The 15,201-nt window shown below is 37.7% G+C and overlaps 1 protein-coding gene across 1 annotated transcript in view; it reads left to right on the top strand.

Annotated features, from left to right (window-relative positions):
• The window catches only part of CD34 (CD34 molecule), a 136,276-nt gene that overhangs the window by 102,950 nt on the left and 18,125 nt on the right, over positions 1-15,201 (top strand). The window contains exons 5-6 of the mRNA XM_053706685.1: positions 8,074-8,221; positions 9,974-10,017. Of these exons, the coding sequence (XP_053562660.1) occupies positions 8,074-8,221; positions 9,974-10,017 (192 nt within the window). The remainder of the gene's footprint in view (positions 1-8,073; positions 8,222-9,973; positions 10,018-15,201) is intronic.

Here is a 15,201-nt window from a genome sequence, read left to right as displayed (position 1 = left end):
TTCTTCTAACTTGTCTGGTAAATAAGTATGAGTTTGAATTGTTCTCCAATCGGTGCTCTAGCCGTATGGCACTTTTTTGCAGCTAGTGCACCATTTGGAGAATAATTTCAAACCGTTAGCTCACAAAAAATATGAGATTTCAAGTGGGCGGCTGGAGCGTGGGGCATTAGAATGTCATGGCTAGATTAAAAGTATGTTACAGCTCATCTTTATTAGAAGTGATCAATTAAAGTCCCTGTAAAATATTGCTTAGGTTCCAGACCTGATTTTGAAACATGCAAAAATTACCATCACTGTAAGACAAAAAATAATCCAGCAAACATTATACAAAATCTATTTTTAATAATAAATATTCCCTGATGGTTCGTCCTGCTTCCTATAATTGTTTTTTGTAATTATACAAGAACGCAAAGGAAAGCCAGCAGACTGGTAGGAAACAAAGCACATTTATTTTTATTGATGTGCTGATAGAAAATCCCACTAAAGTGATTTTGGAATGGCTTTTGTGTAAACACATGTCAACATCGCTAAGCAAAATGTTTCAGTAACAGTGCTAGGTCTACAGGTCTGAAATGCTTCCACAAATAAAATAAAGTCTTTTCAGAACTGACAAAAGTTAACAAAAATCTATACTACATTAAAAATGTACAGATCTTGCAGGTATTATTTGAAAATTAAAAAAATAAAAACATAAAAAAAATGAGAAAATGCTTTAGACTGCTTAATTTTATTTAATAGATTTTGCTAATATGTATGTTTGCTGATGTGCTGATGTCACAGGAAATCACTTTAAATCACAAAAATAGTGTTTCTTTCTATTTAATAAAGGTTCAGTGTTCCTGGTTCTTTGCATACCAACCAGTCACAAAATAGTTTACACAACTACCAATCAACAAACACAAATGCTTAAAGAGACAGTAAACACCTAGAGATTTGTATATACAATGTTTAGTAATACATAATGAAACAACTTTGCAATATATTTTCTATATTTATTTTGCCCCCCTTTCATGTAAATTAGCTCTGAAAATACTCAGAACTTGAAATACACCCTGCTGACTCTGCTAGATATCTTTTCCTAATTGGCTGTAACTAACTTTATGACCATGGCTAGCCTGCTTGTCTGCTGACTCACGTCCAGATTGGATACAGCAAATAAGGCAAATGGTGGGTGGCGTTTGGCTATTGAAAAAAAATTGCAGAAAAAAGGATGTTAATTGGTTTTAAAAATGTTAAGACTTGGCTGATACATTATTCTATAGCAACACAACAGACTTGCCTTATAATTATAAGTTGTTTACTGTCCTTTTAATTATTTCACCATAAAAGATGCTCTCTCCTTGTGTGGCACATTTATATTTTAATACGAAGGCAACATTCCTTTACAATTTAATAACGGCTAGTATTGTGTATCATATTATGTGTACGACTGAATCAGTTAAAATCATAACATTATTATTAAAAATAAAAATAAAAAGATGTAGATCATAATCCCTATCCATACACTTATGTGTGTTTAAATGCATGATCCTCCACATATTTATTTTCTTCAGTAACAAATCTCTACTACCATAGAAAGGTTATCAATGATTTCAAACACAAGCTGACTTGTGGTTTGCTCTGCATGAATAAAATTAGTTGGAAAGTATTTCTGCCTCCTATAGTTGATTTTTATTGTCGCTCTGATTCTATCTTTACTCCATGTGTTGTTTCCCCTATGTAGCAAAGCCTGCTTGGGCATTCCAACATGTATTGCATACTCTGTCTGACATGTATAACATAATAATATAATGGATATGAAACAATCTGTTTCATTGTTGTAATAAAAAAACAAAACTAAGCAGTTAACATTTAAAAAGGAAATTACCTTTTTTTTTTTTTTTTTTTTAGCTTTGTTCAGTGTCCATTACTTCCCGTCACAGCCTAACAAGGGAGACCAGGTCTGTACAGAAAGGCTTATCTAGCTTGATGTCATAAAACTTCTAGAGTGACATGAGCTGGTTTACTATTAAGTGAATACTAGATAAACTGGGAGTCAGATTTGGCAATGCTCAGAAGAGGCAGAATGCAGGCTAAGTTGCCAGCATGTCTACTACCTTATCTAGATGCGGGCAGAAGCTACACTGAGATTTTCTAAGTGCACATTTTACAACAAAATAAGTAGTTAATTTGCCTCCAAACATTGTTTAGTCTTAAAGGAACATGAAAGACTTTAATATTGTAATAAAAAATGTTTAATTATGCATAGTAAACCAACTTTACAATATACATTCAATTATATATTTAGCATCCTTTTCATTGTAGTTTAAGTCTGAAAATTGTTTTTTTTTCCACTTCTGAGAACTGGTAGTGCATACTGCTATGGTGTACATTTTAGGACATCCTTTCTCCTCCCTCCTCTCAAACTCCATTTGTTATCCACTGAACCTTCATGCTCCCTCCTTCAAATCTCCATTATGCCTCAGGTATCAGGCATCATTTGTCAGACATCAGGTATCAGGACTCAGGCGTCAGACATCAGATATCAGGTTCAGGCTTTAGGTGTCAGACCTTTGGTATTAGGAGTCAGACATCAGGTATCAAACCTCAGATACCAGGAGTCAGATATCAGGTGTCAGGTATCAGGATTCAGGTGTCAGGCATCAGGTATCAGAAGTCAATCATCAGGTGTCAGGCTTCAGGAGTCAGCATAAAGATTCAGACATCAAATGTCAGACTTCAGGCGTCAGACATCAGGAGTCAGACATCAGATATGAGGTGTCCGACATCAGGAGTCAGACATCAGTTATCAGGTGTCAACCATCAGGAGTCAGACATCAGATATCAGGTGTCTGACGTCAGCATCAGGAGTCAGACATCAGATATCAGATGTCCAGAATCAGGAGTGAGACATCAGATATCAGGTGTCCAACATCAGGAGTCAGATATCAGGTGTCAGACATCAGATATTAGGTGTTCGCCATCAGGAGTCAGCATCAGGAGTCAGATATCAGGTGTCAGACATCAGAGCCATCAGGAGTCAGACATCAGGGGTCAGACATAAGGCTTCAGAAGTCAGACATCAGATATCATGAGTCAGGTATGGATGTCCTAAGATGTACACTGTATACTGCAGACTTCACAAGTCTAACTCTGTTGGAAAATGATAGGATACAGTAAGTAATTGCAAAATAGCAGTGGTTTTGGTAACAAAATGTCAGTTGCTAGCCTTGTCTACTCCAGTAATCAATCTGGATTGTTTTCTCCAAATAAAGCAAGATGTGGAGCTTCAACAATAAAAAGCAATCTCAGTAACAAGGTGTTAATATTGCATCCAGAAATGTTAACATGCACCCTGTATGTTTATGTAATGCAAGACTGCATAAAAATATTGTAATTACAAAAAATCTAATCTCTCTTTAATAAATAGACTTTTAGAAATTGTATAAAGAAACCCTCTTATTTCCTTGCACCCTTGTACCCTTTTGTGTCTAAAAACATTGCTCCCTCCCAGAAATAATTCAGAGTACATTTTAAATCAATGGTTAAATGAAGTACTTTGCTCCTCAAATATGAGGTTATTCCAATTCATAAGAAAACCTTAGAAGAGTTATTGTGTCATTTTCATATGGCTTAATACCATCTTTACGTTTAGGAAATTTCATATAATTTTCCGACTTTTCAACACATATGTGTAAACCTGGGTCTCAGTAGTACACTGCTGCTCTGGAGCTCACTTTAATTATGTGTTTAACCCGTATGAAATGTTTAATAACCCATATTAAGGGCTAGATTATGAGTGGAGCCCTATTTATTGCTCTGGCTTGTGCGTTAACTGCATTAGAAATAAGCTTTTTGAGTGCGTATTTGAAGTTGAAAGTAAAAAGTTTTCACTTGCATGCTAACCAGATGCGTGCAAAAAGCCAAAGTTAGAATATCATGCAAAAATGCGTGCAAAAAGCAGAAGTTAGAATATTGTGACCACGTTAATATATTCCCCCATAGGCTTCAATAGAGTGTGTGTGTGGGGGGGGGGGAACTAACACCCTACTCGACCAAATCAGATCGCATTTTCTTAAAGGGCCATGATACCCAAATGTTGAAACTTGGAAGTGATGCAGCATAGCTGTAAAATGCTGACTAGGAAATATCACACCCAATTGTAAATGACTTTAAGCAGCAAATCAGTATGTCTGTTTCCCAGGACAGGCAAGGGAGTGAGCCTCATGCACACTCATGTTATTTCTCTATTCAGTTTAAGGAAGTTTACTATGAAATCTCATGAGAGTTAAGTCAAATCTCATGAGATCACAGTAAAACAGTTAATGACCTCAGCACTGCTGATGCTGATTGGCTGCAGTTCATTTCTTCTTCATTATTATTTTTTTTATCTGCAGCTGGACAGCACTTACTCTGGTGAGCTGAGGAAATTGTGGGGTAAAATATCTTCTATTTTTACATAGAGATACAGTTATACTGCATCAGTTTAAAGTCCTATTGGCTGTTCAAATCAGCCAATAAGATTTGAGTAGCTCTCATCCTATTGGCTGATTTCAAAATTTCAACCAATAGGAATGCAAGGTACCCCAATAAATATGGGGTACCTTGCATTCGATCTTCAGTGTGCCACGGAAGGTTGCATGAAGAGCAGCCTTCATGCCACTGAGGACCGCCACTGATGTGGACCACCGCTCCGGATCCTCGCATCGGAGAAGCCAGCTCCGCACCTCTACTCCGTGCCACCTTTGCTCCATATAAAGATAGAGGATGATGGAGCCACCTGGAAGAAGATGTTCTCCGCCAGACTTGAGAAACAGTACCTATTTGGGGCTTAGTATTAGGCTTTTTCTTTATTTTTTGGGGTGTTTTTTTTTTAGATTAGGGTTTTTTGGGCTGTAAAAGAGTGGATTGCCCTTTTTAGGGCAGTAAAAGAGCTGAATGCCCTTTTAAGGACAATGCCCATACAAATGCCCCTTTAGGGGCAATGGGTAGATTAGGTTTTTTTAGTGTTAGGTTTTTTTATTTTGGGAGGTTTGGTGGGTGGGGGTTTTACAGTTATGGGGGGACTTAGTATTTTTTACATGTAAAATAGTTGTTTAACTTAGGGAAATGTCCTACAAAAGGCCCTTTTAAGGACTATTGGTAGTTTAGTTTAGATTAGGGGGTGTTTTTATTTTGGGGGGGCTTTTTTATTTTCATAGTGGTATTAGATTAGGTTTAATTTTTTTAATTTTTGATAATTTTGTTTATTTTTTTCTGTAATTTTAGAGCCCTTCTAACTTCTTTTGTGCAATATTTTTTATCAGATAGTGTTATCATGATTGTAACTGTACTTGTTAACCACAGCTCTGTGGTCACAGTAATCATTCTAGCATAAATCGCGATTGCGCTCACGCCTTCACATTTCTTTTAAACTTGTAAAATGAGCACTCCTTCCACTGCACGCAAACAGCACGATAAACCCGATATTGCTTGCACAAAACAGTTAGAGTGCTACTCATAATCTGGCGCCTTGGTGTTTAGGAAACTTTTATATATATATATATATATATGCATACACATACATACATTATGTGTTCTTTAATAATATAAACCAGCTGATGTTGTGAATACAGGTAATTTTGGAAGTAATGGAATAGCATCATGATATAATAAAAAACTCAAAGGGCCATAATAGTTAAAAATGACATGCTGTAATTCATTAGAACATGTCATTTTAAATCTATCAACCCTGCACTACTGTGTGTTTAACCCCGTCAAAGGGATTAAACACACTGTAGAAGTACTGCTCAGGGCCTGTAGAGCACTGCGGGTCCCGAGCAGAAACCACCGCTAATCTAATCAGCAGCCCTAGTCGTACGACTCAGCTATGTAACTAGTAGTGCTGATTGGATCAACGGCAGTTTCCACCTTTGTGATGTTAAACAAATTACAGCATGTCATTTTTTTAAGATTATTATGGCCCATTAAAGGGACATTAAACACTAAGGGACAGATTACAAGTGGAGCTCTAATTGACGCTCCTGCTTGAGCGTTAATTGAGTTAGAAGTAAGCTTTTTGCGCTTGTCAGGTGGCGCTCATATTATGAGTTGAAAGTAAACTTCTTCACTCGTGCGCTACCCCAACAAGGCTGAAGTTAAAATATTGCGTGCACGTTTCCGTATTCCCCCATAGAAGTCAATTGAGAAAAAAAGTGGAAAAAATGTAATGTACCAAAATACCCTCAGATATATGTATAAATATTTATTTATTAATAAATAGAAAATATTCTGCTATGTGAAGAACATTGGAATGTGAAATATTCATATTTTCATGTCGGGTTTTGGGGCTGGACTGACCTTACTAGGCGGGATCAGACTGATATACTTCAGGAAAGTTTTCCTCTGTGAAAAGCACACTGGTCTAAAAGAGGCTGCTTCCGGGTGATAAATCGCCATAGAACTAGCTGATGAGCTGTTGCTCGTTCCTGGTAGAGCGCTTCTCTCTTCGTATGCGAATTAATACGACCTTGGGGAAATCTCCCTATGGGTGATGGGGGAAACCAGACGTGGACTCCTTGCCCAGTGTGCTTAGAGGAATGTGGCTGCACCTCACTGACGAGGCCCATAGGAGGCCGAAACGATCGTCCGGGGTTGTCATGTTCCTTGTTCAGAAGAGAATTGCCTGGTATTTTGGGGCTGGACTGACCTTACTTGGCGGGATCAGACTGATATTCTTCAGGAAATGTTTCCTCTGTGAAAAGCACAACTGGTCTAAAAGAGGCTGCTTCTAGGTGGTAAATCGCCATAGAACTAGCTTATGAGCTGTTGTTCGTTCCAGGTAGAGCGCTTCTCTCTTCGTATGCAAATATATATATATATATATATATATATATATACATACATAATTATATATAGGTATAGATATATACAGATATACAAAGGAATATCTATTTATAAATACTTAGAAAATATTCTGCTATGTGCAGGACATTGGAATGTGAAATATTTACAGTAAATACACAGTATAACACTTTATTAAATACTAGTCCTAAGTCCTGCCCCTTGCTCTCTCTCTCTTTCCCCTCTCTTTTGCTCTCTCTCCTCCTCTCTTTGGCTTTCTCTCTCTCTCTCTCTCCCCCCTCTCTTTTGCGCTCTCTCTCTCCCCCTCTCTTTTGCGCTCTCTCCCCTCTCTTTTGTGCTCTCTTTTGCTCTCTCTCCCCCCTCTCTTTTGCGCTCTCTCCCCCTCTCTTTTGCGCTCTCTCCCCTCTCTTTTTTGTGCTCTTTTGCTCTCTCTCCCCCCTCTCTTTTGCGGTCTCTCCCCCTCTCTTTCTCTCTCCCCCTCTCTTTTGCTCTCTCCCCCTCTCTTTTGCTCTCTCCCCCCTCTTTTGCTCTCTCTCCCCCTCTTTTGCTTTCTCTCCCCCACCTATTTTGCTCTCTCTCCCCCCTCTTTTGCTCTCTCTCCCCTCTCTTTTTGCCCTCTCTCCCCCTCTCCTTTGCTCTCTCTCCCTACTTATGTACATATATATATATATATATATATATATATTTATACATATACATCTTTAGACATGTATATGTATGTATCTCAATGTTAAAGCACATCTTTAAGCCCTTATAACTTTTTTGTATAATATTTTTAATAATAATTTTTATTAGATAGTGTAATTATGAGTGCAACTATACTTTGTAATGTATTTTAATGCGTTTTGTGCAACTTTTCTGTTTTGCAAAACTGTTAACTAGAACTCTGAGGGCATGGCAATCATTCTAGTATAAATCACGATTTTCTAGGTATAGTATAAAGGATATTCCCAGCCTCCAATAGCTAGTTGTGGATGACGCCATGTTGAAATTGACATATTTTGCATTACAGTGCTGATATGTGTGCACATGTGCAGTAACTTTTTTGCAGAAAACCTACAGTGTAACCTAAGTTCCAATATGGCGGCACCCATAATTAGCGGGAGGTGCATGAAATCTATTTAGTTTTTAATGTCCCTTTAATATGCAATTTCATAGCAAACAGGCTATCATTAATATCAATTAAATTCTGTTCTCAAAATTGCTTTTATACTCTGAACATATAACCTTATATTCTCCATTTCCCTACAGGATGACCTCCCTGTGGACAAGAAGACTTTGCTGAAACATATTTTATGTAATTCATCTATTCAAAGCTATGGCCACTGTAACCTAACCCTGTTTTCTTCAGAGGTGTACCCTAACTGTATACTGTTTCCTGTTGCTTTAGCCAGCGAAGGTTAGTGAACAACAAAAAACCCATGTTTTTCTAGGTTGTGGCTGATTAACCCTCTATTGCTAAATATTAAATGATGTACTGTAAGTGTGTTAGATGCTAGTTTAAAGGGATAGTCTAATGCAAAAATGACATGCGCTAATTAATTAGAGCATGTCATTTTTTGATTCTGTCTTACAATGGGGTCAATTTTTAATATTTTCAGTTTTTTTTTTACCAATACCAGTAAACTGGATTAATATTTTTTTTGATGGGCACAATCTTTCCGAGTTAATAACAAGCCATGAGATTCAATCTCCATTTCACTACAATGGCACCTTTAACCAATGATAATGACCATTGATCAAAAAAGACCAGAACCAATAAACCAAACAAAACAACCAATCAAAAAAAAAAATGGGGGATTAACACTTTTGTTACCTTAAATCACATCCCTATCACCTTGACAGCCAATAGAAACATTAATAACATAACCAACATGCAACATGGCCTCAATCAGTGAGTGCTTCCTTTAATAGTAAATGGGGTTCATGTGTGTGTGTTTTGCAATTGGATCGAGTGGCATTTTTTTTGGCATTGATATCTTTATTTATTTTGCAAGTGTCAATAGATGTCTTTTATTCAAGATTTTACATTTACATATTGGTGATGATGAAGATGGCTTATTCAGTATCATTTACAAATTGGCACAATTCTACCGTCATTAAAAAGTTCTATCACTGCTGTTGGCATGGACTGCGCCATCTTGTTTTTCTGGTCTGAGCATGCACAGATTGTTGGCCCATTTTGTTATCTTTCAATCTGTGGGTGCTATTTATCAAGTCCCTTTGACTGATTTCAGTGTTCCCATGTTGTAGTTGATAGTCAATAACTTGAAGTTGGATGAAATATGAACGCCAATGTCCATTCTTGTGCATCCTATGGGTGAATTTTTCGATATCTATTCAGATCTGATACACTCTTTTTCAGTTATGAAAATGGTGTTATCATTTGGATTGTGATCACTCCAATTGCTGAAAAAGGCATGTTGGAAGCCATAAAGCAACCAATAAACTTGACTGGAAAGATTGGAATCAACCCCTATGTGTTTAACGCCCATTAAGGGAGCAATGATTTAGCTTTATATTTAATCCATTTGTGAGGGCTAAGCACATAAGGCTAGATTACAAGTGGGATGCTATTTAGCACTCCTGCTCAAGCATAAACATCGCTAGAAGTAATATTTTTGCGCAAGCAGGTTAGCACACGTATTACATGTTGGAACACTGGAATGAGAAATATTTACAATTAATACACAGTAAAACACTTTATTAAATATTATAGAATTATATATATATATATATATATATATATGTATATATATATATATATATATATATATATATATATATGTACAAAGTATATTATAGCCCTTTGCAGTCAAATACATGACCATGTATCCATATACCTTCAAACCCTTATTAAACATTTTTATGAATATCTATGTGATTACATTTTTATCAGATAGTGTTTATATGAATGTAACAGTTTATTTTAATGCATTTATGTTGTGTTTGGTGCAATTTGTTTTAATCCTAACCCTTAACGTGAGATCTTCAGTCATGTTATCCCGAAGCGGTTTAAATTCTATTACACTCAAGCGAATTACAGATATTCCTGGTTATCCTAACAACCAGTAGTAAGGAACATTAAATTAAGACATCTCTTCCTGTTACTACATTAAATTTATAAGAGTTTTTATTTTATACTTTCCAGGTGGCTCAGGACATATTAAGAAGCATCATTCAGTTTTTGAGGAGGTAATTATATATATTTTTAAAATAACCATTTTTTGGGAAGATTGAGGTGTGTTTGAATTATTTACGTGCTAAGAGAATGTGTATTTCAAACAGGGATGTCTAACCTATGGCCCAGGGGACAAGATGCTGCCAATCAATGCTTTTGTTAAGTCTTCCCCATCCTGCACTGTGTTACTACCCATTTTACCATATCAAGTGCTTCTCATTTTAATGACTAGTGTATTAATCTTGACCCCCCCCCCCCAAGTCCTCAAGATCCATGGCCCAAACCCATGCCTAAACTAAATAACACACCAAAACACATTTATTGGCAATAAGCCTGGCCACAAAATGTTTATTTAGTTGTATAACAATATATACAGTGAATTATAACTTAAACATTCTTACAAACAAACAAACAAACAAACAAACTGTAAAGTGCTTAAAACCCAGTGGTGCTAGTCACAACTACCCCCCCCCCTTTTTTATTGATCTGGCCATTCTTCCCAATTTACCTGGACTCGGCTGAATCTGTATACCCTCCCATCAAAGAAACACTCCAAGGAACCCTGTGCCCAAGGAGAAGCTTACACTGCTCTGCCACCCCGGGGGGCTTCGCAATACTGCAACTGACCATGAGCAGTATGCCTACCGGCAAAAGGACTAGCACCCCCTCCACGCTGTGACAACATGAACCAAAGCAACAAATCATAGGAAGGCAACAACCCTGCTAGAGCGATGTCTTTATCGCTCTGCCTCTGCTCCCACCAAAAAACAACAACTTTTAAATTCCCCCTCACAATGACCCACCCACAAGGTCCTAGCTTCCTCCCTGGGGTTAAAGGCCCCTTCCCTCTATTGTCCCTTCATGTTCAGGGGCCAACTCTATGTGCATTCAGTGTATGTGTTTCTGAATCTGTGTGCTCTGATCTGTCCCTGTATTTTACAGGAAAGAAATGCTAATTTAAAGTGTTTGCATAAAAGTATCACATTGTGTAACAGGATTTCTAAAATCTGCTAACTGGTAAAAAATAATTACATTTTGACCAATTATTTTAACAATTTGGACATTCATGTTACAAAGTAAAAAAAAAAAAAATTAAGCAGACACAGCAAAGCAATCTTAAAAAAAAAAAAGTAATGAAATTAAGCACTTTTCTGAACAAATCTAATTACTCTTAATTATATTTGATCATAAGCCATATATTTCTAAATGTGCTACGTTTTCGTTATGTAAAAGGATATTTCTAAACCGTACAAATATTTTTTTCATGTTGTTTTTATTGGAAATGATAGAAATCTGTCTGTATCTGTAATATTTCTTTACAATATACCTCTCATTCTGTCTGATATCACAAGTTGATTAAAAGAACAGTAAACAGTAGACTTGAGTACCTGACAAATGCATAATAATAAGGCAATTAAATGGCGCTTAATCTATTTTCCCTCTCCCGGGAATTTATGTGACAGCCATCAGCCAATCACAAAATGTTTATATGTATATGCTTTGCACTTTTGCGCATGTTCAGTGGGAGCTGGAGTCAAAGAAAATGTGCATATAAAAAGAGTTATTTTAAAATTGTTTGCTCTATCTGAATCATGAAAGTTTATTTTTTATTAAGTGCCCTTTAATTCTGACAAGGAAATGATTCTGCACTTAGCAACTGTTTACCAATTATCATTTTTTTATATAGAAGGTCAAATATATTACATACGTTTATTTTCAAATAATATATATCTGTCTGTTTTCCTGTTTTGTATGCAAATGGTTGATTGTTTTCCAAATGCTGATGAGGCAACCAAATACCCACAGAACCATAGAGGGATATAGTTACACTTTAATCAATAAAGCCCTTACAGACCAACATGTATTTTCCTTCTTAATATGAGTCCACGGCTTCATTCCTTACTTGTGGGAATACAGAACCTGGCCACCAGGAGGAGGCAAAGACACCACAGCCAAAGGCTTAAATACCTCCCCTACTTCCCTCATATCCCAGTCATTCTTTGCCTTTAATCACAGGAGGTTCGCAGAGAAGTGTCAGAAGATTTGGAGTAGTTCCTTATAAAGGATATCTATCCTTTGAAATGGGACTGGAGTTTTAAGTTGTCTTGTCAGCCTCTCAGAGCATTGACAAATGTTAGAGTCTGGAGATGCAGGGAGAGTGTTTCTGCGAACCCATCTAGACTCGTATTAACAACTCCTAAGCAATCAGTGTTGACGAGTTTCACTGCCTGCTTCCATCACTCAAGTCCATGTCCGGAGCGATGCTACAAGACTGTCAAACTTGAGAGGCTGTGTTTCTGTTCCACGGCATAGATTCCAGTAAGATCGTTTCATTTATTTATACACTCATGATAAGGCAAGAAGACAGGGTCACAGTGTGGCTCCTTTTATCTGTATGGAATCAAGGGTTAATATCTCCTGAACATTGGAGATTGATCTCATACATTTTTATTTGATTATACTGTGTTATGTGTAAGATGTTTTCTGAGGCTCATAGGCTGAGGTTGGAACATACAGGTTACTTCAGAGGCGCAGCTTTACAAGCTTGGCATGCTTTTCCTAAGCGGAGGCGGTCCTAGGTTGCGCACCATGTGACCGGGTGTGGTCGTAGCTTCACTTCCTACTCTGACTGTGCTGGTTATCAGAGAGAAAGGGTTTTCTTTGTGTGCCTGGATCATAGGAGATGGTGAATGCCCCAGCCATTGGGGGTATAAAGGTGCTGTTCTTTATATTTATATAACATTCGCTACTGTTATATTAGGACATAGCCCATAGCTATGGAGGACTCTGACATTTTAGAGGGTTCTCCCTCTATACCTAAGACTAATGCCTGTTTATATTGTGAGGAGGCCGAGGTATACCCGCCCTCTCAATTATGTTTCACATACCTAGAAAAAGTGATTATGTCAAAAAAGGTTAATATGTTTGATACCACTGAGCCTTTAACCTCTGAGAGGTCCCCCGTCCTGTGAGGTGCGCACCCTACTTTCATCTCCTAATACACATGCAGTTTTCCATAGCACGCCTGATGCTCCATCTGGAGGAGGCCTTTTACCTCCAGACTTCACTGCGCAGTTGCAAACTTCGGTGTCTGCGGCCATTAATGCTTTACCTCACTCTGCTAAGTGCAAGCGAAAGGTCAACTATTGCTACCTTTCCCAGGGGTCATCATCCAGTTTATTGGCTATAACTGATAGACGATTGTCTGATGATGAAGTTCTTTCTGATGCTTCAGAGTGTGAAATTTCTGGGTCGGAATCGGCTGCCTCTAAGCCTCCGATTGCGGAGGAACCAGATATTAGATTTAGGATGGAGTACTTGCACTTTCTTTTAAAGGAAGTTCTGGCTACCTTAGAGGTTCCAGAAGCAAAACTGCCTGACGATAGAGTTGGTTGTTCCTCAGACTTTCCCTGTTCCGGTAAAGATGGCAAGCATTATTAAGAACAAATGAGAGTTGATTGATTCTTCCTTCACCCCTTTGTCTGCTTTTAAGAAACTGTTCCCGGTTCCGGACTCTCAATTGGAGTTGTGGGGTTCCGTCCCTAAGGTGGATGGTGTTGTCTCCACGCTTGCAAAACGCACTACTATCCCACGGGAGGATAGTTCATCGTTCAAAGAGCTCATGGATAAAAAGAGGGAAATTCTGTTAAGAAAGATGTTTTAACATTCAAGATATTTATTTCAACCAGCAGTGGCAGTTGCCGCAGTTGCGGAAGCGGCTACCTATTGGTGTGACTCCTTATCGGAATTGATCGAGGTGGAAGGACCCCTCAATATTATTATTGATAGAATGAAGGCTTTAAGGGTCACTAATTCTTTTATTTGTGATGCAAATATGCAAATTATTTGTTTAAATGCTAAAACTGCTGGGTTTTCTGTTCAGGCCCGCCGGGTTCTGTGGCTGAAGTCTTGGTCTGCGGACCTAAATTTTGTTTTGTTCTTCTGGCACCATTTATACCCTGATATTTCTACTACTTTTCCTTGTACTCTTGGCAGAATGACTGGGATATGAGGGAAGTGGGGGAGGTATTTACGCCTTTGGCTGGGGGTGTCTTTGCTTCCTCTTGGTGGCCAGGTTCTGTATTCCCACAAGTAAGGAATGAAGCTGTGGACTCTCCTCATACAGAAGGAAAGGCAATTATCTGGTAAACATAATTTATGTTTTTAGAATTAGCTGTACATTTATAGGAAACATGCGTGCTATTTTGGAGCTAAACTGCCCTTTTGGTTAAAGGTCCAGTAAATACAGTGGATTTGCATAATCATCAAATACATGATAAAAGACAATGCAATAGAACTTAGGGGTTGATTTATTAAGCAGCGGATGTTGCATCGACTCCCCATCGTTTCTGGTCTGTCAGAAACGGAAGTTAAGAAGCAGCGGTTGTAAGACCGCTGCTCCTTAACGCCTATGAAATCATCCCGATCTGATACGATCGCGATGATTGACGGCCCCAAATGACCGCCAGTGAGCAGGGGGCAGCATTGCACATGCATTTCACTAGAAATGCTTGTGCAATGTTAAATTCCGACAGCATATGCTGTCGGCATTTAGCGCGGTCATGATTTGCTACAGCGAATCATGTACACTCGCCTCTTGTTAAATTTACCCCTTAATGTGAATTTCAAATGAGCAGTAGATTTTGTTCTGACAAATTTCAAAGTTATGTCTATTTCCACTCTCACTGCATCATGTGATAGCAATCAGCCAATCACAAATGCATATAAGTATATTCTATGAATTCTTGCACACGCCCAGAAGGAGCTGGTGACTCAAAAAGTGGAAATATAAAAAGACTGTGCACATTTTATTAATGGAAGTAAATTGGAAAGTTCTACAAAATGGTATGCTCTATCTGAATCATGATAGTTTAATTTGGACTTGAGTCTCCTTTTAAGATCATTCTTATATACTGCAGAAAATTGGGCTAAAAGATACACTGGGTTGGCACCATCCCAAATGGCAAGCTACTGTAGTTTTGTCTATTCCCAGTTGAGCACTTCCCTTTTCCTGAGTTATTACATTTTGTAATAACAATATTTAACATTTATTTTCAGAATATTTGCAGAACAGATGTTAAAGGGACATGAAACCCAAAATTGTTCTTTTATGATTACGATAGAGAATACAATTTTGAAAAAAAGTTTTTAATTTACGTCTATTATCAAATTTGCTTTTTTCACTTGTAATTCTTTGT

Source organism: Bombina bombina, chromosome 3 (genome assembly GCF_027579735.1).
Source record: "Bombina bombina isolate aBomBom1 chromosome 3, aBomBom1.pri, whole genome shotgun sequence".
In the NCBI taxonomy this organism is placed as follows: domain Eukaryota; kingdom Metazoa; phylum Chordata; class Amphibia; order Anura; family Bombinatoridae; genus Bombina; species Bombina bombina.
This window is presented reverse-complemented; position numbering and strand designations above follow the sequence as displayed.